The 26831-nt window shown below is 40.9% G+C and overlaps 2 protein-coding genes across 4 annotated transcripts in view; one reads left to right on the plus strand and one right to left on the minus strand.

The window, feature by feature from the left end:
* On the plus strand, positions 1-22998 carry MMEL1 (membrane metalloendopeptidase like 1). Of its 2 annotated transcripts, none has more exons than XM_048967772.1 (23): positions 1-594; positions 794-957; positions 4859-4918; positions 5704-5865; positions 6269-6349; positions 6758-6853; positions 7032-7150; positions 7822-7887; positions 10173-10307; positions 10936-11025; positions 11146-11282; positions 11478-11571; positions 11801-11929; positions 12204-12302; positions 12863-12946; positions 13224-13327; positions 14179-14237; positions 16041-16160; positions 16698-16831; positions 17253-17318; positions 19461-19556; positions 20100-20176; positions 20546-22998. In XM_048967772.1, exons 2-23 carry the CDS (start codon positions 804-806, stop codon positions 20643-20645), a joined length of 2262 nt encoding a protein of 753 aa, XP_048823729.1. In that variant the 5' UTR covers positions 1-594; positions 794-803; the 3' UTR covers positions 20646-22998. The 2 variants fall into 2 exon arrangements, with proteins under 2 accessions (XP_048823729.1, XP_048823728.1); XM_048967771.1 differs by having other exon boundaries at positions 2-657.
* Positions 1-26831, minus strand: part of LOC125703390 (transcription factor HES-5-like) — a 66809-nt gene that overhangs the window by 19194 nt on the left and 20784 nt on the right. For both annotated transcript variants that reach the window (XR_007380843.1, XR_007380844.1), the window contains exon 3: positions 25052-25164. The gene's annotated coding sequence lies outside the window, so the exon portion shown is untranslated. The remainder of the gene's footprint in view (positions 1-25051; positions 25165-26831) is intronic.

The raw sequence follows: 26831 nt of genomic DNA on the forward strand, positions 1-26831 counted from the left end.
AACCTGGTGGCACATTTCAGGAAAGCTGGAGGAAACTCGGCAGGAGCGGTGCAGCGTGCAGGCTGTGAGCACAGAGCCCTCAGCCTGCCTGCGTGATGCAACCCCTCCTCCCCCTGCTGCTCAGGAGCGTCTGCTTGAAGCTGGGAACTGCACACAGCTGAGCTCAGAACTTTGGGAATGGCTCTGAGAAGACTGAGGAGCTGGCAGTCAGGAGCTCTGGCACACCTGGCAGCTGACACATGCTGTAGGAGCTTTCTCCTTTCCAAACCCTTCATCTCTGCTAAGGACAGGGCAGACACAGCTCAAAGACGCTCGCATCTGGAAGGATCTCTGTTTGGATTCTGCTGCTGATAACAGAGCCACTCACATCCACAGAGGAAGAGAGGAAAATTATTGGAAACAGCGAGACACTTTTCAAAGCGAGGACTGAAGGAGGCAGATTTTCCCCTCCTTCCCCTTTTGGGAGAAAGGAGTTGCCCAACCAAGTCATGAGACTTTCTCACACTTCCCAAAGCAGGCTCCTGGAGCGATGACACGGCACCACTGAGTCTGGGTGGCGTAGCCCCGCAGCACGCCCTGAGTGCAGGCAACCTGGTAGGCACGGAGAATGGAGAATGAGGTTGGCAAATCTGTGGACAATCAAATGGACAAATACATGTAATAATTTGGAAGTTTTCTTTACCTATCTTTGCTTTTATTCTGCTTCCTTTTACTCCCTGATTTGTCATGCATACACCCCGTACTGATTTAGCCGTGCAGCTAATTCTTTCTTACCCTCCCCTCCATAATTTAGAGTTACAATAATGGGGAAATCAGAAAGTCAAATGGATATTGTGGAAAAATCAACAAAATCTGGGAAGAAATCCTGGCGCTTCGTGGCCATCGGGCTGGCTGTCCTGCTGCTCCTCATGACTTGTTCTGCAGTCGCCCTGGTAATCCTGTATGCCAGCAGCAGAGGTAAGTAACCCCTGAATAATTTTCCTTTTTCCCGTGCAAGCAACATTAAGGTCTTTTCTGCAGAGCCAAATGAAAACAAAAATACAGAGAGGTGAGCTCACCTCTCTGAGGGAGTTGGAACTCACCGAGAGGGGATTGTGGCATTTTATTTCATTATTAAATTATAGGAAGTAAGATCTAAGTAATTCTGTGCATTTTGTTGAGTTTATCATCTGTTTGACAAAGGTAAAAAAAATGCTGCACTATTATGGAGGGGAAGTATGGCTGTGTGTGTTTTTACATTTCCATGTGTTGTAGCACAATAAGTGTCAGTGCACTGCTGGAGTGGGGGAGAGACTTCTTTAAAATTGCATCGTGCAATTTGAGCTCCAGGTGAAATGTGCTTCAGTGACTTCCATGAGAATGATCTGCCAGAAACCTGACAACAAGGTTTGATGTGCTCTGCCTGCATACAGTAATTGCAGAGCAGGGATACTCCCCATTTTGGGGGAGTAATAATTCAAGAGAAAAGCCTTTTTTTATTGTTTACTTTTTCACTGCCAGCAATTGAGTGTTATCAGCATTTGTTCCAATGCTGGATGAAATCCCTGAGCATTTGGTATTCATAACACTCAGCAGTAGTTGTTCATTTTTATTCTGCTTAAGAGAGGAGAAAAAACTCCCGTAAGCTAAGTCCTACAGCAGGCATTTCTGTATCAAAACACTGAGCTATGAAGAATTTTTGTTGCTTGGATGCATAAAAGATATGAGAAACCTGCTGCACACATTGCTTCTTGGGTTCAGGGAAATCAAAATTCAGGCATTATTAATATTTGTCCAGATATTGGCCTCACATCCAGGTCCATGAGAAGAAGCTGCATGCAAAGCCAGCGTATGCGTGTTAAAAAGAAAGCTTGTTTGTGGAAAAAGAATTCCAATATATAAATATTTTTCAGGCCTGTATCAGCAATTAAGCTTTCATTTGAAATGCTTCCCAGATTCAGTCATTCCCAAGGAGAACGTGAGTGCAAAATGATAGCAAAGCTGCAGTGCTGCTTGGCCTGTTGGCTATTTCGCTAATGGAAAATTAAGAGTTTGTTCTTCTTTTATCTCCATAAATCAAATAAACAAAAAAAAAGAAAAAAAAGAAAGAAAGAAAAAAAAGAATGGCTGAAGCTCAAGCAGCAGCAGTTCCACAGATCTAGAAGCTCTTTGGGGACTTTTGATATCTAGAGCAGCTTTCATGCTCATGAAACCTTGCCTAACCAAGCAAGAAAAAGTTTAGTAAGAATAGCAGAGTAATATTTGGGTGAGCAAAGAAAGGGAGGCAGACAAGTGAAGTGGTTCGTTTTTGAATCTGACTACAGCCTGTTCTCAATTACACCTTTCCATCACCACCTACACACCCATCCTGGCAGCCTTTTCATAGCTCTCTCTCAGCTATGTTCCACAAATATTTACCAACCTCCAAATCTCATCACTTGCTGCAGCGCTTACAGTTTGAAGAACACTTCAACACACATTGTAGCTGTCAAGTCATAACCAATGGCTTCTCTGAACAGACATGAGTTGCAAATAATTTGCATTTTCATTTAATTGCCAGTCCTGACCACTCAAATCATCCATTTAATTGATACATTATTCACCTTCTGGCTCCCAGGTTTGTATGTTTCTCTCAGGTAAGATGGGCAAATATTTTCTTTCTGTTTGCATCCCTCCTGGTTGCCAGCAGTCCCACCTATTGCACAGGCTGCTAGAGCTGAGGGCCCAGTCCTGCACCTGATAGCATTTACAAACAAACAAAAAGAAACACAATCCTTGAAGTAAGGAGCACCTTGTTCTGGGATTGGATTTCCAAAAGCCATTCCGTGCCCCTTGCATTTCCTATGCTGTGAATGGAATAAATGTGCATTTAAATAATGGGTTTGTGAGAGCCTGCTGACTGTGAGCAGCATCTGAGCTCAGCACCAGCACGAAAAGAAGAGGCTGTGGCTGAGATCTGGCTCATGTCCTAGACTGCTGATGGCTCATCGTTCTTTAGCTCCATGAATGTTCATTAGTGAGGCATCCTAGTCAAAGGAGGTGGAGAATGTAAAGAAGTGGCAGCTAACACAAAAGTCACTGTGAAATGACATTTGGGTGGCAAGACTCTGCTCTGTCCCAGTTCTGCTTAGATGGAGCTAAGTGAATGCAAGTGTGAGTGTTGTCAGTGGGAGTGCTGGGCCATGCACTGGGCAGCAGAAGCGGCCATTATCCCATCTGCTGATCCCCACCTGAAATTCTGTCTGAAATTGACTGAAAGATGCATTTTACGTTTGTTTCCAGTTCTCTGAGGTTCAAGAAGTGCAGCATGCAAAGCCTCAAACAAGTGAGCAAAGACTCAACAAATACCTCACAAAGAGGTCATATCTCATACACAGTCAGGCTGGCTTGGTTCTTTGTCAGGAAAAATAAAACACACAAAAGAACCACTTTCTGAAGTAAATTGAGAGCCCCTCGCCAGCCATTTCTGATCATCTCTTTTTGTGGCAGAGTTTCAGAGCACTCAGTGTGCAACCAAGGTTTCAGAACAGATTTGGCTTCCCTGCTTATGCATCTCAGTTACATTTTCACGGTCACAAGTGCTTTTTGAATGAGGGGTTTGAATCCTGTTGAAAGCAGCTGGATTCCAGAAACCAAAGTAAAACACTGAGGTTGTATTAAAGGGAGAAATTTCTATTAAAAACAGGCTTCATCTGAGTCCTGTCCCAACCCTGAGAAATGGTGGAGGAAATACAGCACCCTCAGTGCACTTCTCACCCTGACCAGTACTGCTTCTTAAGGAAGATTTCAGAATGGCCTTGAACTATTGGCTTTTCCCTAGAAAGAAGTGTGTGTACATACACATATATGTATATATATTTTTAACCTTCTCTGTGGAAGAGAAGGCTTTTAAATGGCTTTTAAATATATATTAGAGAGTTTAAGAAACTCCACCAATTGTGCTTGTTTCCCCTGGTTATTAAAAAATGCTGAAGCCCTCTACATGAAGCTTCATATCGTTACACATATTTTGCTCATCCCATGTTCAGACACTGAACTATTACCAGCCATGCAGTTACTGTGATGCAGACCTACTCCCATGCAGCACAACTGCACTCCACTGAACCCTGAATGTTACATTCCCAATCACAGTAAGGCCTTTTTATGTTGCTTCCTCTGATGAACTTCAAAGCCCTCTTTCCTTCCCTACTGTTTTATTTCTATCTGAATTACTGTAATCTTGTTTGCTGTAATGTAAAACACGTGTTTTCATGGGAAGGAAGCTTTGAGCAACTTTTCTACAAGCACCCCAGAGTAAGGATCAAAGAAGTTTATGATCAGATGCTGTTACAAAGTCAAGGTGTTGAGTTCTAGATTTTACATCAAGGCCCTCTATCACTGCCATCAGCCTCACAGCAGCACATTTAGCAGAGAGCACCAAGCAGGAGGAGCTGGGCGCTGCTCCAGCTCTGCTCATCCCTCACACCTTAGCAGTGCATTGGGCTTCTGCAGATTTTCTTCACTGGAGGAATTTCACAAACCGAGACAAGGTATTAAAAAAGAGAAAACTAATATCCAAGAGTGATACTTTTCAGATTCTGCTGCAATGGGGATACAGATCCATTTCTTCACGTAATAGTGGCACGTTTGTTTCTGGTTTGGGTTTTTTTCCCTTCTTATAGAAGCTCTTGCAAAACATTTCTATCACGGAGACAATGAGCAGGTGAGTTAAAACTCACTGCTGTGATTGCTGTTGTACTTCTTGCACAGAAGTGTTCCACGCGTATCCACAGATAAGAGATGTGTTTGACATTGATATCTTTTACTGGCACTGAGTTGGTGGATGACTGGTAGTGACTTCCAACTAATTCTGTCTGCTCTCTTACTCCTTTCTCTACAGGCACTCAGTATGGTACCAATTCAGGCAATATATGTACCACACCTGGTTGTGTTACAGCAGGTAACGACTCTTATAATGGTGATTATTATAGAAGTGATGTTTTACAAGTGATCTGCCCAATCTGAATAAACAAGGCAGGCTTTAAGACTGGATCAGTATTAAAGGAATAGACCTATTTCTGTCAAAGGCAATAAGTATAGCTGTCCTCAGAAAGAAACAGCTGCAAGTGTAAACAGTGGGACCAAAAAACCCAAATCTGTTGTTATTTCTCCATTATGTATTTTCATGGTAAGGAAGCAGTACAGGAAGATTTTGATTATGGTCAGTGGTTCTCTAGCCTGAGCCACAATTACATGAATTGAGCAACATAATCTGTACCTATAAAGTATCACATAAATCCCCTTAGAATTAATTCTGCTAAGGAGCATGAATTGTACACACAGAGCTATTCATTTCGAGCATCTACTGGTGTAACTCCATCACATGCAATTAAGAGAGGTAAGACCACAGCAGAAATGTTCAGTCACCCCCTGGAAACACTGACTTCATAGGCGGGTACCTCAGGTATAAGTCAGTGAGCTGTGGGAGAATTACCATATTGTCATTTATGAGCTCCCTCTGTAAAGCACTCTAATTGCAGGGCACATGTCTGCTATCAGACACTTATTTGTGTTTTTAAACAAAGAATATGATCCTTTGAGTCATGGTACGTGAGCATAAATCTCATCCATGTTAAGCAGCATGAGCAAGGTGCCTTCTTTCCAGGCATGTTGGTGGCAGTCTCTGGTAGTCCCAGAGATTACTGGGTAGTTTATGGAACTCAACTCTCTAATTTTGATATGTAGCTGCTAGAATCATTCAGAATATGGACACAACAGCTGATCCTTGCAAGGATTTCTACCAGTATGCCTGTGGAGGCTGGCTGAACCGGCATGTTATCCCAGAAACGAGCTCCAGATACAGCATTTTTGACATCCTGAGGGATGAGCTGGAGATCATCCTAAAAGGTAGGAATGAGGCTTCTCTATCCTTGGTTACACATTAGTGTTTAATTTCAGCCGCACTATTTATTGTGCATTACAGAGAGAAGTGTTGACTGTGATTGTGATTTTTTATCTCCAGTCCTTTAATCTCTCCATCCTTTACTACATCCATCTTGTCATAACATCCTGTTCTCACTAAAAATTGTTGGTGATTTGGTACTAACTTCAAAGGGAGATGGACAAGCTGCATGCATGTCCTTCCTGACACTCTGTTCTTTTGATAGCTCCTTTAAAGAGCACTCTAGTTTAACAGTAATGGAAGCCTGAGGTAACAAGTATTTTTCACAGCCCTCAATTCTCAGTGATTTCTATGAAAAGATCAAAGATCTCCAGGGCAAAAATCTCACGGCAATGGATCTTTCCCCAGGTGTGCTGGAGACTGCAGATCAAGGGGACAGAGAAGCGTTCCAGAAAGCTAAGATACTGTACAAGTCATGCATGAATGAGAGTGAGTCCCTTCTTGTTTTGTTCCTTTGCTCAATGCCAAATGTACAACCTGAACGAAGGTCCATATGATATCTGTGGAATCGTGTAGCCTTGTCTGGAACATCATTCTTCAAATGATGATACAGGTGCCTTGATATATGGCATGGGTGCTGCTTACCATCCTCAAACATGCAAAGCCTTTCCTTCTGTATGCAAAAAACTGCAATTCATTTCATTCTTTCCAAAGCCATTCAATCAAACTCATGCAGGAGACTGATGATTTCATGGTCTCTCTCGTTTTCTACAATGATAGACTCAGTTCCAGATTTAAACTGTAAGGGATATTTTCTATTTTTCTTCTTCCTCCATTCCTCCTCACCCTTCCTCCCAGCTCTCCAAAACCAAATAGTATTTTTTTCTCCTCTGTCAGGTCTGATAGAGCAGCGAGATTCATTGCCTCTGCTAGAGGTCTTAACAATGGTTGGAGATTGGCCAGTGGCTTCTGCAGACTGGAACAACACCAAAGGTAATACTGTGCCTGGAAGAGGCAGAATTATTTACTGCACTAAGGTGACAGCTGTCCTGCAGAGCCTGACTTTTCCTTACGAAGAAAAGATTAAAATGTAGGATGCAACACATACATATCTGTCCTGTTCAAATTGATACATTACTAAATAATGTCTGTTTTTCCTTTTATCTCCAAGAACCAAGCTGGAGCATGGAAGAGAAACTCTCCATAATGAACTCCAGATTTAACAAACGTGTCCTCATTGACATGTTTGTATGGAACGATGACCGGGATTCCAGCAGACATATCATCTATGTAAGAAAAATACTGCAAGGAATTATTTATGTGCCCCAGAATTATAACATGTTCTTATTTCCCCTACATATGGATCAGCTGTCCATGAAGTCAGTGTGTATACACAACTGGCAAAATTTATGTAATGGTTCAACTGTCAGATACGTCTCAAAGTTATTTTGGGAAACATTCCATGGTAGCTTTTTCTGCTACATCAATGGACCTTTGCTGATTTACAGCATTTAAGGGTTGAAACTGCTTGTGACTTGCAAAATGATTGTGAGGTTTATTATATAGCAAGATAATATTTCAAAAGTCAGTATGTGTATGTTCAGAGCTTGTTCATGCATTCTTATGCAAGAAGTGTAGCCCACAAGTCAAGCAGCTTCTTTTCTAAGTTGCTTAAATGTATTTTTCTATCTCAGTGACTACTTAAAGACTTTCCTCAATAACCCACTCTAAGTATCCATCCTGTCACCATCTAGAAATTCAGAGGCAGAAGTTGTTCTTTCCATCTCACCTCAGTTTCTAGAGAGCTGAAGTTCTTGAATGTTTGGTAGAAGCTCCTTGTTGGCCATTCCAAACTGGATGGCATGTGCAGCATTTCAAGGATGTTGCCTTTCAAGGACACCTTTGGACAGCACCGGTTCCTGTTCATCACTAACTAAAGAAATGTATATGATCTCCCTCAGATTGACCAACCTAGTTTAGGAATGCCATCCAGAGATTACTACTTTAATGGGGGCAACTACCAAAGGGTAAGTACCCCTTGTGATTTATTTACTATGTGCTACTAAAGTAACATCATTAAGTATTCCTGTGTATTGGAAAACTCAAATATACGAATCTTCATGTTACAGAGCAGATGATCACATTCACTGCTCCATTTTTCTCTACTTACACCAAAGTTTCACCAACTTTACAAAAGGACAGAGCAAATGTCTAAATATCGAGACTCCTCAGAACTGGCGAATGCACACCGATCAGAAGAAAGTTATGTGAACAAAATACAACTGTATTTTATAACTTTTAACAGTTTCTAATTTTGAAGGATAACTTTCACTAAAATTGTGAACCTATGTTGCTTGTATCTTCTAAAACCACCTGCTCTGGTTGCTGTCATAGAAGGAACTGAAAACTTGGTTATCAGTACAACCTGAAGTGACAATTCTTCTGTACTGAGCATGCAATACCACAAAATGACTTGTGTTCAAGACCAAAATATTCAAAAGCTCACATGTTCATTCAGGAAAAACAACAACAACAACAAAAAAAAAACAAAAAACATAAATCAAGTTTTCCATGGAAGAGCAAATAAATGTTAATTAATTAATTAATTAATATAATTACTCAGCTGGTAAGAATCTGCTGCCACTTCCTTCCTTCCCTCCTCATGTTCCCCAAAATTACATGGCAGTTCTGAGAGATTAAATCCTAGCTGCTCTTCTGTGTCAGGGCTCAGGGCAGAATTGTGAGGTTTCTGTAATTACTTATCAGGCTGTGTTTGCAACAGTTTACTAATTTATCAGTTTCCAAGCTCAAGATAATGCTTGAGTACTTTTTAATTGTCAATTATGTCATACTGGAGTGAGGATTTGCAACTTAACGTCGAACTCATTTTCCTAGCATGAACTGAAGGGAATAGAGAGAGAACCATCAGCATTTCAGACTTTTGTCTAGTGGCTGGAAAGACAGATTAAAAAAAAATAAAAATAAAAAGAGAGAGACTAGCTTTCTTATGACTTCACTGCATTTGAATATATTTCCATATATTATATGGTCTAAAATACATTCCTGTGAAATTTTTATGAGACTGTTTTTCCACACCTTCTGGCCACCTTTATAAACTGCCAACTTCTGTTCATCTGTCTCATAATAACAACACATAATCTGCACATGGCTGTGTTGGGAACAACAAAGAGCTGCTCGAAGTTTGCTGGGAGCTGCTGGAACCAGGATTCTGTTCTACAAGTTCAACGTAGTAGCAGTTACATTAAAAGGGACATTTATGCATCCCTGCTCAAAAATCAGACTCGGAAGAGCTCGCAGGGGGTAGAAAATCGGGCACAGTACACGGATTATCTTTACTTAGCAAAAGAAAACCCAAAAGCATTTAAAATAACTAAATAAGAAGGGCTGTGTTTTTAATTTTTATGAGTAAAGAGGAGAGACAACCCCTTTTTATTTGCTATTTAACAGCTCACTTCCCACAAACAATGAACCAAACTGATGACCCAAACTCCCCCTCTGCGTTGTCCAGCATCTTTTGGCACAACTCTTACTGAGGCTGTGGGAGTCCAGCCTGATTAAGGCCTCAGCATTCAGCCTAAAAACACAAACCATTATCATGTAAGTGCCCGGACTCGATTTCAAAACAGCTATTTTATTTATCTGGTTTCCAAGGTCTACGGAGGAAGAAAAGTATGCAATCATGGGTAATATTAAGCTTTTTTGTATCATAGGTCTGTACTCAGCAACCAGATATCTTTTCAAGGCCCGTTCTGAGGCGTAACTCAGAGCCATAGCTTCCTCTTACAAATAAAGCAAAGGTATCACTGGGACCCATCCCAGAGAGCTTTTCTTTCAGTCTGTGAAAACAGAGTTTAGAGGATTTATGGTATTAATTTCAGAGAACTTAAACCCTTCACGTTTACCCCGCTTTTTGGCGAGTAGGAACCACTCCCATAGTGCAACTCAAAGCACAGAGCTTTCTTTTTGCTCTGGTTGAAATTCTAACCCCAAACTCCAGAGTTAGCTTGCTTAGGGATGCAAAAAATATTGCTTTTGTTATGTATTTTGAAACTGGGAACTGCACTGCAAAGTATTACGGGATGAACTCATAAGGATTGCAGCAATATCTGTTACAGTAAGGAAAAAGAAAAATGACAGTAAAATTAGAAATGGACTGTAGAAGCTGTGCCATTGAGCCCAACAGTATCACAGCAGACTGTAAAAGCTAAAATAAAAATAATTTGCTTAATGACAAACGACAGCAAACCTTTCCATAATGACCCTACGCACACATACAATTTCTTCTGTGCAGGTAAGGGAAGCTTACCTGCAGTTCATGATCACTATTGCTAAGATGATCCGAGAAGACATGAATATATCCAAAGACGATTTGTTTGTCCAAGAGGAGATGGCAAAGGTTATGGAGCTTGAAACAGATATTGCAAATGTGAGTACAGCAATGAAGAACCTCTCTGGATGTTTGGGTAGAAGGAAGAGTCTTAATTTTCAGCAGTTTGACGCAGTAAAAACTCATGGCCAAAGAAAAAAGTAGGGGGGTTAGGAGAGAAGGAAGCTTTCTGTGCCATGAGCAGCCCAGAAATCAGAGCCTCTGTGTGTATAATTATCTCTACTGCATGCACTGCTATCATGTCTGCTCTAGCCCTAGCCATACTGGTTTTTTTGGAAGTCTCCTAAATCAAAATGCTTCATGTTCTGCTAAATGCACGTCGTGATAACCCCAGGATTAGCTCCCTTGCATCATTAGTTTGCGTTTTTTGGGGTGCAGTAGACTTATAAAAGCTTGGTTGTCCATTCTGAGAAAGAGGAAGGGAATCTCTTGCTTCAAAAGATTAATGAAGCATTATTGATTTAGAGGTGCCTGAGTTGTTGTACTGAAACGTAGAAAGCAACACTGGACGCCAACTCTGCTCTCGTTTCTCCCCCACAAAAAAACCCAAACCTGTTTTTATTCTCAGTGATGTTTACATGTTTATGTGTGCACACACATTCCTGTGACTTCAGCCATTGGCGTCTGTGTCAGTTGATCATGGTAATAACTTTGTGAATGTCTTCAGGCAACTACCCCAGCAGAAGAAAGGCATGATGTAACCTTGTTATACAACAAAATGACCTTAAGAGAGCTACAGGAAAAGTTTGCGTTGAACGTAAGTGTTCTCTAGTGACTGTTGCTTCTACTACCAACACTAGAACATTCAGAGGCATGGAAAGTGTGGACAGTTACTAAGGCACTTAACACCATGAGTATGTGTCTCCTTTCTGCCTAGGAATTTAACTGGACCTTCTTCATCCAGGGTGTCATGTCTTCAGTAAGTGTTCAGGTTGACCCAGAAGAAGAAGTTGTTGTATATGGCATGCCATACTTGCAAGAGCTGAAAGCAATTATTTCCAAGTACTCAGCAAGGTAAAAAAAAATAAAGTTTGAAACAATTCTGTGACAAGTCACAGAAATACTGTGGAAACAAATTATTGGGCCCACTTGCTAGTTCTCCTCGTTCTCTTAGAAAAGAGAATCACACAGCATCACTGTTCTCCTCTGACAGTCTGCACTAATGTTACTTTTTCTAAGGGATTAAAGTCAGCTTTGCTTTCCACACAGCACCATCCAGAACTACCTCATCTGGCGACTGGTAATCGATCGAGTCAGCAGCCTGAGTCGGCGCTTCAAGGATGCTCGGGCCAGCTACAGGAAGGTATCTCCTCTCTGCCAGTACCAAGCTCTGCAGTCTCTTTAGGAGAAGAGTCCCCCATTCACCAAGTCAACACAGAGACATTGTTAGAGCACGTAATCACAAAACAAAGTTGAAGGAACAAGAGAAACTTTTGTCTTTAGTTAGCTTTCTCATTAGGCAGCAGTTTGGCAGAGGATTTTTAATAAAAGACGCGTTGGCAGAATTGATCCTGTGGTGTTTTATATTCTAGGCACTTTATGGGACAACATTGGAAGAAGCCCGCTGGAGAGAATGCGTGAGTTATGTCAACAACAACATGGAGAACGCAGTAGGAGCAATGTATGTCAGGGAGACATTTGCTGGTGAGAGCAAGAGGATGGTATGTAGTTTCCCCTTTGTACTATTGTACCTCCAGTGTCCACAGTGAGCATTCCCCTCCATCTGATCTCCCAGCCTATTTTATCTGGTAAAGATACCCACCAGCCATGAGTCAGGAAGCATAAGAACTCACTTGTGATTCTCTTTTAAATGCCAGGTACAAAACACAGAATTCTGGGGAAATCAGTTTTCAATAGGAAACCCTTCATCACCTTAACTGTGTTTGGGAAAAAATAGCATGTAAATAACTCATTTTTTAACTGCCTTTCTTTTAGGTCCAAGATTTAATAGATAAGATTCGTGAAGTGTTCATTGAGACCTTAGATGAGTTACAGTGGATGGATGAGGCATCTAAAGCAAAAGCTCGTGAGAAGGTCAGAGAGAACATGAAACTTCAATATTCTTTCATGAGTATGAAATCTTTGGAATATTGTAGCGTTAGTTTCCAAACGAGAAAAGTTTAATGTCCGTTATCCTGTTATTTATTATCCATCCTGTGACATTTTCCTTTTCTTTTTTTATCCCTTATTAGCTCACATACATTTTTATTTCCCCTAATGCATCTTGTGAACCACATTATAAGTGAGAAGATGACACCCATCAACTATACAACAACTGAATACAATGCAATTCCCCAAAGGAAAGTTTTCACTGACTTTAGAACTATCGGCACAGTTGCCAAAGAAAAAGGAGTTAAGCTGAATCTTGTTAAATAGTGCTGTAGGGTCTGCAAGTTTACCACAGTGATTGGCCACACTTGGAGAGGAGAAGACGACTGTATGTTCTGTGTTGGGGTTTTTTTGTTTGCTTGTTTGAAGTCTCACCAGGCAATAGGATGTTTTCAGCTACTGGCATCCCAGTTCTCATAAACAGGTGGGCAATAACAAAAATGAATTTGAATCAAAAAAGGAAAGGTTAAACTCTTTTCTTCTAGGCGTTGGCAATTAAAGAACAGATTGGCTACCCAGATTATATTTTGGAAGACCAAAATGAAAAGCTAGATCAAGAATATGCCAATGTAAGTACACTGTATGTACCTCAGTAAGTACCTCACCTCTGTATAAAAGCCTACACTTATTCTCTTGCCACACTGAGTACTTACACCTAAAGTAGCTATCATTTCCAAGTGACTGGAAAGCATCTAAACTTGATTGCATGGAACATTTTGGAAATTAGCTCTTTGCATGCATTTATAAGTGATACTTTTTAATCAAAATATTTTAGAAGCTGCATTCAGTGGCACAAAGAATTCCTCATTCAGCACATCTTACCAATACCAAGATATCTTTCTTCAGCTAAACTTCAGTGAACACAATTACTTTGAGAACATCCTAGAAAATCTGAGAGCTGGAGCCCAAAAGAGCTTGAAAAAACTTCGAGAAAGAGTTGACCAAGACATGTAAGTTTCAGGAAACATGTACATGTCAGGTACATAACCTTAAGTCCTGAATTAGTGGTGTTACAAGTACTGTGTCAAGATAATGGTAGATAGAGCAATCAGGGCACCACGTGACACTGAGAGGACAAAAGATGTGGGAAGATCTTAGGCTGATGCTGCTAACACTTGCCAAGAGGCCATGGCTTCAGACTGCTTTGAAGTGGGCTGACCAGAAGTGTATGTCAGATAGAAGAGAAGGAGGGGGGATGGAAGGGGAGAAATACAAAGAATAAAAGGTTGTCAAGTTATGGGTAAAATTTTCCAAAAGAAGCTTATTTCAAACAAGAATTACTTCTCTAAGTTAATACTCATTATCCATGAAACAGTGGACTCCAACTGCAGACATTTGTATATCTGATTCCCGATTTGCAATGACTGTGATTATTCAGTTTTAACTAAAATTTTTCAACAGACAAGTTGGGTCCTAACTTCTAATTGCAGCAACTACCTTTGCTGCTCAGAATGTCTTCTAAATGTTAATTTTCTTATGAATGTAATACTTCATTTCCTCTTAAGCTCAGATAGTGTTGAAGTGACCTGGGAAACAGCCACCACATTCCACCCAGTGTCACTGTTCAACATTCAAGAGCAAATGTGTTTCTCGCTTTAATTTGGTATTCTTCTGGATGAAAGATGCCAATAAGTGAGACATCATCTATTTCCTATTATGAGTATTTCTTTACAACTGCATTCAGTGGCACCCTTCTTCTCATCTCAATCCTTTAAATGCAATCTACATTTGTGAATAAGAGTAATTCAGTAAAAAGAATGTTTTAAATATTCATGAATTTGTGTGCAATGTTTCCTTTCAGATGGATAATTGGAGCTGCAGTGGTCAATGCATTCTACTCTCCCAATCGGAACCAGATAGGTAGGTTAATACCAATTTTAAACAGTTGTTAACCAGTTATTGCTTCAGAAGCGTGCAAGGAAGCAAACCTGCCTGAGCCTTTGTGGAAGCTGAGGGCAAGGTAGGCAGACTGTTCTCTTCAAACAGCAGCTTTGTTGATGAATATTCAACTCCCCACCCCCCTACTTGGCAGGCATAGTTCATATACTGTAATTGGAACAGCCTTATGTTTGAAAGCCTGAGACAGTAACTGCTACTATACAAGTGCCAGCTTCAGCGACCAGGGAACGCTCAGAGTGTGTTCTGAGCTGTTTCTACTCATGTTTCCACATTCCTGATAAACATAAGGGCAGCCTTCCAGTTTGCTCTCTGTGCAGATGGTACAGAAGTAATTTTGCTGAGAGGTAAACTACATTAAAGAAACCAGCCTCTGCTTACAGGAGGTTAGAGCTGAGATATTTTGCTGAGTTGCTAGCCTGATCCCTCTTGCTCTTAGTAGCCAAGATCTCAAATGTAAGAAGACATGATGAACGTGTCTGGTTCCACATATTCCCATTTCTGAGCTCATGCAGGTGGCCAGAAGTTCACATTAAACCTAGAGATACTGTAGAGTCCTTGCTGAACTCCGAGGACCTCAAACAGGAGAGGAACCAAATCATTTCTACTCTGTAGAGTTTTTTGCACTCCAGAGCAACAAGAGTATCACTATGTTAAGTAGTGCCCAATATGGTAAGAGAAAAACATGTGCCTTTTTTGACCAGACAGGAACTATATCCTCAGAGCATCAAGCTAAAACCACAGCCCAAGGGCAGATTTATATAATATTTTCCTAAAGGCAGGGACATCCCAAGCACCCATGATGTGACCCTTTAGCTTCATCAGAAAGAATTATTTCCCACTTCTGCAGCTTCCATTTACTTCTATATTGTAGGTACAGCAAGGCTATGAGTGATCCTTCAGCCTCAGTAGCACTCCTCCTGTAGCTTGCTAATAGATGCCATCATAGTGCTGCACGTGTGTTCACCATCAGACTCTTGCCACATCATCCCTATTTACTGACACTGCTTTCATACTCACTGTTATCAGCTGTGAGCTGGCTTTCCAGACGTGAAATCTGGTCTTAATGAACAAAGTGTCTAATTACGGTATTTCAATTATCAGAAAATATCTCAGTAGAATTAAGCGCTTTCAGTCTTAATTCTCCTAGAAGCATGTACATCTCTCATTTTTCATGAGAAGAAAACTAAATCCCATCACTTCTATATAAGGCTTTTTTCAGAGAGACTGAAGAAGGATGGACCTCCTGCTGCTCTCCCACGATGACATGGGAGTGCACTTGGAGGTCTGAAGCAGTTACTGTTCTGCATGTTCTACATGCTGAGTGTTTTTGGTGGTAATCAGCATATGATTGCTCACCTTTCTGCACCCAAAATAAAGCAATAAAACATCCATTAGTTCCCCTATAAAATGGCTTTAAAACACAAACTGTACCCATCTCCAGGAGACAGTTACTAAACTTCCTGTTCTTCACTCACTGCATTATATGTTGTAGATCAAATGAGGCTAAAGCTGAAATGCAAATGATGCTTGGTTCTCAGAAGAAATACTGTAATTGCAGATGTGCTAGATTAAACCTTTATTAACTTGTCATTCCCCATTTGTACAGAGGGAAGCAAATTCACAGGAGGAGGCACAATGTGTTTCTAATCGTTTCATATTTTAGATGCTCTCCTGACCTTTTAACCAAATAACCACGGCGTTTGCCAAGCACGCAGCAATAAAGCCATCTAGCTCCAGTTCCTCCCTCTCTGTTCCTCTCTGCAGTTTTTCCTGCTGGGATTCTACAGCCTCCATTCTTCAGCAAACACCAACCACAAGCCCTGAACTTCGGAGGGATTGGGATGGTTATTGGGCATGAAATTACCCACGGCTTTGACGACAATGGTGAGAAGATAACTCAGAAAGAATTCTTCTTTCAGTTGCATTCATTACATTGCAAGAAATTAAAATTATACACTTGGGTGACTGAAGTATCCATGCACAAGTGTGCACACACCTGCTAAGTTAATTACCTGGGAGCAATACTTGCACACTATGAGCATTCTCTTGAACAGTTTACACTGAACTTAGAAGGCCACTCAAGGTGTAAGAAGGTTTTTAAAACAAATTGAGTCAATGGCAATTCTCAGGAAAACCTGTTGCTTCTGCAGCAGCATCAGATTTGGAAGTACTATCAGTACAAGCAGCTACGCTGGCTTCTAAAGTGAAATGAAATCTGTGCACTACGTTCTTCCTTCATTCCTTCTTTGTGATAAAAGAGCAGCTAGCAATGTCCTGAAATACAGGAATCGTTTTTCTCCCCGTGTGAACTTACGAAATAAATTTACTTTATTATCTTTCTATAATGCGGCATAAAACAGTTTTGAATAAAGTCCCACTTCTGATACTGTAAGCCAGTAACGTATTGAATTTCTCACACAGGTAGGAATTTTGATAAAGATGGAAATATGTTTGACTGGTGGAGCAATTTCTCAGCTATGCATTTCAAGGAGCAGTCTCGCTGCATGGTTCACCAGTATGGGAACTACACGTGGGAGCTGGCTGGAGGACAGAATGTAAGTGCAGCTGCCAGGAACAGCCACATATAGGATCTTTTGTTTAGGACATTTAGGGGAAACAGGCTGGTGCAGGTTTGACAACAGCCATCTCGAGCACTTGGTTCAAATTCAGTAACAGAGTGTCTAGAGAAAAGAATTCAGCAGTGCCCACTCCTACTTTTAGATTTACTTCTCTTCTAAAGCCTGCCTTCAATAAACCAGTCAAAAGGGCAAATTTCTATCCAAAATGTAAAATAACAATTACTGGGGAAAAAGAAAAAAAAAAGCATTTCTCATTTACATGCTCTCCTTCTTTGTCCTAGCACAAAGTCACTGCTGCCTTCTGTTCCACACTGACCGTCAGCTGTGCTTCAGCTTGTGGTTCTTTGGTTACTGATATTACTGACTGTAGAGTAAATGAGTGATTATTCTTTTACAGGTCAGTGGAATAAGCACATTAGGAGAAAATATTGCAGATAATGGAGGAGTCCGACAGGCTTATAAGGTAAATTTCAGATACACTCTGCATGATTTTTACCTGATATTCAGCAATTCAGGATGCTTTTCATAGCACAGAAAAACTGACAACTAACATGTTATTACATAAAGTTCTAGCTTAGCTATATATCTGTAAGTTTATGTCCCAATAGACCCAAACCCAAGGTAGGATTGCTGGCATTCTTGCACCCAGAAGAGCACAGTTACACTCTGATTCTACATAATGCTTGGTGCTGCATTCTTCAGTTTCAGGTAAACAAGGGCCATGTTCATAAATAGGCACAATGTTACACAAGAAAAAGCACTCTCAGTTTTCTAAAGCTCGTAATTCTGAAAATGGCAGCTACAACCACAAGCAGCTTATCACATGGCAGCAGGCTCTAATCTCAAAGCAGTACAGCTTTGTGATATTAGGAAACAGAGCAATGCGGTCTTTTCAAGTTTTTCTCTCACACTTTTCATCTTTGATCTCAAAAGTGACGTCAGGTAAGACAAGAAAAGATCACATAGATGCTCCATCTCCTCCTCAAACAACCTGTCTCTAAACGCTTAGCTCCTTTTGTTGCTTGCTTTGTCTTAGGAGCTTTAGGAAATAACACAAAGAAGTTTCTTCTACCTTGATGCTGTGTCTTTTTTGTAGTAAGCAAAAAAAAAACCACCAAAAAAACAAAAAACCAAGATAATTTCAGAACTCTTCTTTCCACGGTAAAAAGGCTGCTTCAACTAATCGATTATGTTCAAAATAAGAGAAATGCAACTGTATTTCAGAGCACTGCCTCTGTGCTGCAGCTGAAAGGTGTTCAGCATGCTGCTCTCTGTTAAAAACACCCCTGCATATCGTCCTATTTCAACAGGGAAGACAGCTTCTATCCTCAGGGAAGTCCAGTATCTGTAATCCTCCAGGTTTACAAACCACTGTTATGAATAGGAACTCAGTATTTATTGGCACAAAGGTTCTTTCCATGTGGAGCTCAAGCGTGAGCATGGAATGTTCTTTTCTAAGAATAATCCCAGCAGATGTCAGGCTAAAACTTCTCTCCAGTTGTAATATGGTAACAGTTAAGGGTGTTTATAGAAGAACATCCTGAATTTTCAGAAATCTAAACTGGAAAGTCTGAATCTGAGGAATACCATTAAAATTAATTACTTCAGTAATGTGAATACATATGTGATTCTGAGATGTGTTACTCATGTGGAAGAGCAGCGTGGTGTGACACGTCCTGCATACAGGATCTGCTGAGGCTCTGTGCTGCTGAATGCATTTGAACCCCCAGTTCTACCTTTTGTATTTTGTGTGCTTTGGGACTATCTGAGCAACCACAAGAATAAGGTGATAGAACATTTGAAATTAATCAGCATGAGGACACATTAACTTGTCTCCATTATGTCAATATACCTAAAAAAAGAAAATTGGCCAATTAATGTGTAACAATAAGAGGTAATGGATTTAACATCGAGCAAGATTATTATCTGCTGTTTTATAAGCAGTTACCTGAAGACACAGAAATCATCAGCACAGAAGATAGAGAAGATTTATGCTTCTTCTCTAGATACAAAAAATCCTACAGAAAAAGTAATGTAAAAGCTGATGATTTCACCTCAAACTGCAGTCACGACAGAAGTCTCTGTTGCCTTACTGAGCTAGTATTTATTTCCAGCTACACTTGAGCTGAAACTACCTGCCACATGGTGCCATGCTTGCTTGCTGGTCCATCAGCGTGGCAGGTCCTACCTTTGGGTAAAACAATCAGAAATTCCCAGTGGATCTCCAAGTGTTAAGAATGAACACAGTTCTTGCTATGGAGGTCCATTCACCTAACAACTGCAAACCTAAAACTCCACTTCCACGTAAGAAAATGGTATTTTTTCCCCGGTTTATGATCAGTTTTCAGTTCAAAGATTTCTCCAAAGATGACTGCAAATTATCTTCATGTGTTTAATCAGAATACCCACAATGACTTTTTTTTCCATAAAATTTGCTGTACTATTTGTATCAGAAAGACAAAAATTAGGAAAACAGAACAGAGAACACATTGAGTTCACACACAATTCTGATTGCAATCTCTCACTTCAGCATAGCATTCAGAACACCCATTGTGTACGAATAGGCCATCCTGTTGCTTCACTGAATTGAATCCATAATTTCTAGGCTTATTTAAAATGGCTGGAACAGGAAGGGAAGGAACCAAAGTTGCCTGGACTGAATCTGTCCCACAAGCAGCTTTTCTTCCTCAACTTTGCCCAGGTAAGAACACTCAGAAACCCACAGACAAGCCTGAAGTTTACAGAAAACACCAGTTCCACTTGTAAAGTGATTCACACTGGCTGCACGCATATTCAGACTACAGATGTTGCTACTGACTCCACTTATTTCCTATATATCCCTTTTTTGCAATGCAGAAACAGTAAATTTGCTGAGTTCAATTTCACCCTACCACCTGGATAAGAAATTCTCATGTGTTTTCAGTCGTAGGTTGACAAATGTTTGACATTAGGGGACCTAACACTGTGCATCCTGGACTGCCTGCCTTAAGCCCATTCCTTTGAGGAAACACATAGGTGGTGTTAATCGAGAGCTAGTTTACCTATCCCAAAGATACAGACAAAACTAAAACTATTAGAGAAAACAATTGTGTCTATTCTGCTCCCTCTCTAAAACACACTCCTATTGTATTTGATATTGTAACAAATAGGGTCACCTCTCAGGAACTTTGGAAAAAGGGAACAAAGTGCCCCAATTGCATTTCCTTTAATGCTGATCCACTAATTATTAATTCTCCTTATGTAGGTCTGGTGTGGTTCCTACAGACCAGAATATGCCAGCCAGTCAATAAAGACAGATGTTCACAGCCCTCTGAAATACAGGTGGGTTTACTTACGTAGTTCAATCCTTTGCACCAGTGAAGCTCAGAGCCAGAGAGCAGTGCAGGGCTAGCAGCTACATGCTAACAGACAAGAGAAATTCAGGCCAGCATAGAAATTCTCCCCCTGTAGGACACTGCTGCAGAGTGCCCTCCTTTACTTAGTCTGAATTTGCCAATCTATAGAGAATGTTTGTTCAAGCTTTTCAGTAGTTATGTCAGCTTTGTTCTTCTTGCAGAGTTAAAGTGTGTGGTGCTCTGAGATGTAACTGAGTTCCCTGACTCAATCACATCATGAACATAGTTTTCTGTTTTCCAGAGCAATTATCTCCATGCACTGTTCCACACAAATAAGTTTCTTCTCTTTGTTCAGGGTGATGGGATCTTTGCAGAACTTTGAAGCCTTCTCAGAGGTGTTTCACTGTAAAAAAGGCACTGCAATGCATCCAGCAGACAAATGCAGAGTGTGGTAACCAAAGGACTACTGGCAAGAATGACATACATTGGTGACACAATGAACAATTCTTGCCAACTACGTGCCTGATGTTTTCCCACTCAGTCACAGCCAAGGCTAATGGTGCAGCTACTGTAGTGAGAATCAAGGAAACTGCAGCACTCGAGCTTTTATGGTTCCACTGGGAAGTATGCAAGCATCTCAGTGACTGCTGGGCTGTGCTGAACAGTGTGCTCTGGAACAGAAACGACTGTTGGAAATGACATCCTGACTGTTACTAAGATACCACATCAGGGCTACAAAGACTAATTCTTAAAATAAACAAACAAAAACAACCCAACAAACCAACACGCAACTGCACATCTATTTTTCAGAAAGCAGCAATGATTTTAATACATCTTACAATGACACCTGAGACTCAGCAAACCTGTTTGAGGTGTTTCACAGGACTGTTTTGTAGTATTCTGATTCAGTTTCTAGTGCTTTCTTCCCAAATTCAGGTTAAATCTAGTTTAAATTCTCATGTTGTCTGTCTACTTGCACTTTGATTACTGCTTTGATGTAAGAGATTGCTGTTTGTCTTCATTACCACGTGAGCTGTATGTTCAATGCTGCTGACTTCATGCAAAGCTGTACTCTTCTGCTGCACTTGAGTTCTGCTCCAAAGAGCACCTTAAAGTGAGTATTGCCAGACAGAAAGTCACACTTAGAGGAATACAAATTCTGTTGTTAAAGATAAAACTATGGGGTCTCTTCCTTTAGAGATGTATTTAAAAAGATGCTTATTCTTGTAGAAGTGTATAAAATACTTTTGGGCAAATAGCAAATGTGAAAGTGGAAACAATTAAGTCGTTTTAATTCCGTGCCTTTTCATTTTGCCATAGTCTATTTTACAGCATTTACACTTGAAGAATGTAATATCATTATTTTTGATTAAAAAAAATACAACGCAATAGCCAATTCAGCAAGGATTTTGATATAGAAGTAGTTGGGTGAGCTTCAGTAGGTGTTCTAATATGATGATGATATTTTAAAATGTGAACATTTACTACAGTTTAATTAATCTTCCAGCAAATGTTTTTCTTTCTAGCAGAAGAATCACTGGAAAGCAAGATATTTACTGCTGGTGCTTAACTTGTGAAGTGCCAAATCACACTATTTGTTTGCTTCACAAATTTTGTTTGCAAACTAACAAAAGATTGGATTATCTCAACCATAGGGAAAGAAATTAAAATCCCATCATAGAAGCAGCTTTGCCCATCAGAGGTGACCTATTGAAGTACTCTGGCCCACGTATAAGAGCATAAGACAATAAGAGCAGGCTAAATCACTGAGTAAAGCCCTCCAAATTCTTTTATGAATGTTACTTTCCCCTACTAGCGTGAAATCGAGTTACAGGTAAATTGTAGCATTTATAGCTAAGAATACATAGTTCAACTGCATTTCATTTCCATCTGAAAAGTAACTTTAGAAGATTATTTTCTGAGAGAACCAGTGCTACCTCAGGGATGAACCTCTCGTCCATGCCCTTCAAAGTCTCAGAGTTCAGTACAGAATAGGCAGTAAGCAGTCACATAGGGTTTAGTTCCAGGTTTATTTATTTCATCTCTTCAGAAGATGAAGAACTGCTCAGCCCATAGAATTGCCTGCAAACAAGTAGCACACAAAGCATGAAGTTTGGCTTTCACCTCAGCTAAGAGGAAAATTGCTTCATATCCAGTTCTTTTCCGGGTTGCACCTCAGATGACTCTGTATGGAAATCTATTCCAGGAGATGCAATCCAGATCATATCAGGTTTTGTGTTAAAGCTCTGTCAGTCAACTGAGGACAAGTGCACTTGTGCACAGATTCTGACAAAGACGCAGATTTAAGGCAGGTAAGTAAGAGGAAGAGATGATTTTTCAGTGGGAATTGCTGGATTTGCATGCATAAGTGCCTGAAAACAGTAGGATTGACTCACACTCAAAATAAAACAAAAAAAAAAGGCAAGGAGAAGAGTGCAGTAACGAGCTCCAAGAGTCCTTTCCACTAAATCGATAGCTACATAAAGTCCTAGATTGAATTACACCTGTAATAGGCTTTATTTTTCTCAGGTGTTACCTATATAGCTATCAACATGATCTAAAAGCCCCCTTAGAATGAAATGCTGTCCAAGTTTTGTCCTGACCAGGAAGCGAGGTTAACCTTTCTCATCACATCTAAAACTGATGCTTCACAGGAAGACCATTTCACTACTGTTTCCTATTTGACAGCGCTTCACTTCTTTCAACATGAGATGTCTGGTTACAAGACAGTCAAGTGCTCCGATAGATCAGCTTTTGTCATTTAATTTGTGTATGGTGGCAGGCAAAAATAAACTGTATTTAACTGCACTGTGTCCACCTTCACTTGGATTTTCTATGCCACACGTAAAGCTACATTTCACATTCATGCAGTAAAACCTCCTCCCTTGTGTGCGTCTCTTCCGGTGGCTCCTCCAGCAGGCTGTGCCCACACCGTTCTTTTATCAGCTCCTGCTCAGAGATTCAGCAGCACAGCTGGGGGCCCTTTGGAGCCTGGTGAGCACAGACCTCACAGCAGGCTCAGGCAGTTTTCCCACCATGGTGAAAACATTTTTGTACTCGGGTAATGAAGAAGAGAGTGACATTTTCAGTACTATGCTGTGTAGTAACCTGTCTACTAAGGCACCAGCAACACCACACGGCAAACTACAGCTAGAATACTTGTTCAGGGAGAACAGAGAGGAGAAAATTTGAGGGGGAATTTTCAAAACTTCTATTGTAAAATCCAAGAGACGATATATGAAGAAAAAAAACCACAGAAACCAACACATAGAGTTGATTGCTAACATGAACAGTATCACAAATTCAGAGATAGAATTTAGCACCTTAGCTTGTTACACAGAGTACTTATTTGTATTTGCAGCTAGCATACAAAATTAATCATGCAAAAAGGCAAGTTTACCACAAACAGGCAGTAAAAGACCCAACAGAGTCCTTAGTGGCTTCCTTTTTGCTTTGGTATTACATCAGGTAATGAAAAACAAGAAGATGGAGAGCTCTCAATTGCATTGCAAGAAACACAAAAGTAACTGTTGCTGGGGAGCAGGTTATTTATCCCAGTATGTTCCTAAGGTGCTGGGGAGGTATTTTGCTCATGGGACAGATTACAGACTTACATGGTCAGGAGCAAAAAAATTAGGTTACAAGAAAAAGAGTCTGCTAAAGATATGAGCAGCAATACAGTGCTATTAACAGCTGTACCCAGCCTGTACCAGCTCTAAGTTTACTACAAACATTACAGTCCAAATGTACAGTTATCAGAAGTGGTCCTGGGGCTAGCCAGATTTGCATGTAATTGTTATGTGAAAGTACAAGCTACTGTCATTTGTTACTACATTCATACAGCAGTTTTGGCCTAGAGAATTGTTTTATATTCATTCACTTAAGTCTTAGCAGAGGGACTATGAAACTGTCTGATACTGATTGCTAGGAAGTTGTTTCCTACTGAGAAACTCAGGCAAATGACAACCATATATATATGCCAAGCAAGGGAAACAGCATACAACCGTGCAGAGGTCAGGTGGAGGAGGTTCACGTGGCTGACAATTTAATTACTCTGCAAAATCATTAAGCTCTGGAGATATGCCATTAGAAGTTCTGGCACATGCAAGTGCTGAAGGGATAATTAAAATATGCCTGGGAGGCTTCATTCCAAATTATTATTTCAGCACATGGAAGTTACTATATTTTTTCATGTACGTTTATTATGCCTCCCACCTGCAGAAGAATCTTTCCATCTGTCACTTTGTGCCTTCGCCAGCACAACCCAAGTGCATAAGCTACGACTTCCCATTACAGAGCACACGTGCCCTATTGCAGTCACACCCTCACCAGTTACAGCCTCCATATCCTGAGAGCTACCAGTGACCTTCATGGAACAAGAACAGATGTAAGCTCAGAGTAACTGTAAGCCAACTAGAGAATGGCACTACCTACTGACCTCTGTGCTTCTTTTTCGTGGAATATAATCGTGTGCAGGCAGCAGAATACAGTACAGAATCATGTGCAAAGAATGTCTTTCGAAAGAGTAATACAGAACATGTACACAAAATCTAACAAGCTGCTATTTTTCTCTTCTAAGTTTGGAGAGCATTGCTTCAGCAGTCTCAACAACTCCTCACAATCTGAAGCCTGGCATACCACAGTATTTTGGACAGATAAGACTGAACACAAGACTGAGGTAGTGTCTGGCTGGCAGTCTCGAGACAAGTTTGGGGGAAAAAAAAACAACAAAAACACACGCACACAAAAAATCTAGTCATCATTCATACAGTGTTACACAACATAAGCAACAGTGTAAACCAGAAAGAGCAAGAAGACAGCACGGCCCAGCCAACCCTGACTGAGGGACGCATGCTCCTACCTGAGGTTTCATGCTTTCTTCAGCACATGCAGAGCTGTGATGACTTTTCAGCTGTTTTCAAAGGAACACGGTCACCTGGGAAGCCTTGAGTGTGATCATCTTTTTTTCTCTACCTGCCCAGAGAAGTAATGTATTTATTGTTAAGAACAAAATTGTTCTAAAAACAAGGGCTATTATATATTTTTTAAAGAAATGCCCAGTGTCCCAGAGCTTTCACTACTGAAATGGAGTTCACACACTCTAGGAAGCAACAAGATGCCTGTTTTAACCCACAGAGCTTTCAGACACAAAGTGCTTTCCCACATATTTGCCCCTCTCAAACCAATAGGACCTGCCAGCCACTCACACCCAGCATTGCTCTTATCATTTGTAGCTGTTTCCAGGCTAGGCCATGTGCAACATGTTCGTGTCTGTCCTCTGCAGCCCCACTGCAGCCACCTCTAACACCCCTCACCCCAACCACAGCATCTCAAGCAAAGCTAAGCTAGTGGACAAACATACACAACTGGGCAGAAACTGTGCAGAAATTACATCACCCTAATGGGAAAAATCTTCACAAAGGTGTTTAGCTGCAGAGCTGATTCCATTTTATATTCCTGGGTATTTAAGCATCAGAGCAGTTTTGTTAAACATCTAGAAAAATTCCAATCCCGTGTTTTCCATTGTAGGAAAATGAAGTTTTCCCTTCTCCCATGCTGCCACCTGGTGGCAAACGAGGCTCCAGCTCCAACAGCCCGAAAGACACGTTGCACGTCTGCAAGCGCTTTCAGACTCCACGTACATCGCTGGTACGACGAGCTGCCTGAAGCTTTGCGTGTCGTGCTGGAAATGTTTTGTGCCCAATAGGGTACAAGATCAGATCCAAGCTTTCCTTATTCTCATACAATTACAGTGCGATACACAGAAACTGGGAGCTGGAAAAGACTTTTTGGCACTGGCTGACATCCGATCATCAAAACGGAACAAACGCCGGCAGTCACACCGGCACCCCGCAGAACCCCTGGAGGACTCCAGGCTCCCCATGCAGGGCTTTCCGTGAGCGCTGCGCCCCCTGGTGGCCAAACGTTGCAACACTGGCAAGCTGTCCGAGGACTGAAGTTCCACATTCGTGCTACCATCCGACAGCAGCGCTGCCTGACTGCACAGGGTTTTGCAATGAAGCCTTCTGCATAATAAATACTCCGACAATAGCTATGCACGACTACAGAAATTTACATAGAAAGCTTTCTGCACTGCAAGCTAATCCCTTCTGCCACCATTTCTGGTTCCATTTACATCACAGTAACACCACGTGCAGGGCTGGAACTAAGGCCTCACTTTACAAAGCTACTGCCAAGAGCTCCAGAGTAAGAGAGTGAGGGGAATACACTTGGCAGTAAACCCTGCCACAGCCCCTGCATCCCCTACAGTGCTAAAAAGCATAGGCAGGATAAAGTAGAGATAACATGTGGCAGAACAAACCATCCCTGGTCATAACAACTGAAGGCCTGCTCAGGCAGGGGACGTGAGATTTCTTGCTAGCATAACTGGATTATGGATTTCTAGCCAAAACAATCAGGCTGCAGAACTACATTTACTTCATTACCTAAAAACAGTGCTTGCATAAGCATAGCCTTATTACCATGATCAGTATTGATCAGTATTTTGCCACAGAATGCGATTGGGCACTAAGCAGTTTGGCAGATGCAGGGTTGCCTGTGGATGTTTCCCATTGTGAACCATATTGCTGCTTCAGAAGCACCTGTATTCCACATTCTGAGCACTCAGAGAAAAAATGAGA

Source organism: Lagopus muta, chromosome 21, assembly GCF_023343835.1.
Source record: "Lagopus muta isolate bLagMut1 chromosome 21, bLagMut1 primary, whole genome shotgun sequence".
Lineage (NCBI taxonomy): Eukaryota > Metazoa > Chordata > Aves > Galliformes > Phasianidae > Lagopus > Lagopus muta.

What these genes read in the sequence shown, in the direction of transcription:
- MMEL1 (XM_048967771.1), top strand. Translation starts at nt 608, where the DNA reads ATGGAGAATGAGGTTGGCAAATCTGTGGACAATCAAATGGACAAATAC. An exon ending in CAAGTCATGCATGAATGAGA is followed by an intron (nt 6,350 to 6,757) that starts GTGAGTCCCTTC and finishes CTCCTCTGTCAG; the next exon opens with GTCTGATAGAGCAGCGAGAT. An exon ending in AGACTGGAACAACACCAAAG is followed by an intron (nt 6,854 to 7,031) that starts GTAATACTGTGC and finishes TTTATCTCCAAG; the next exon opens with AACCAAGCTGGAGCATGGAA.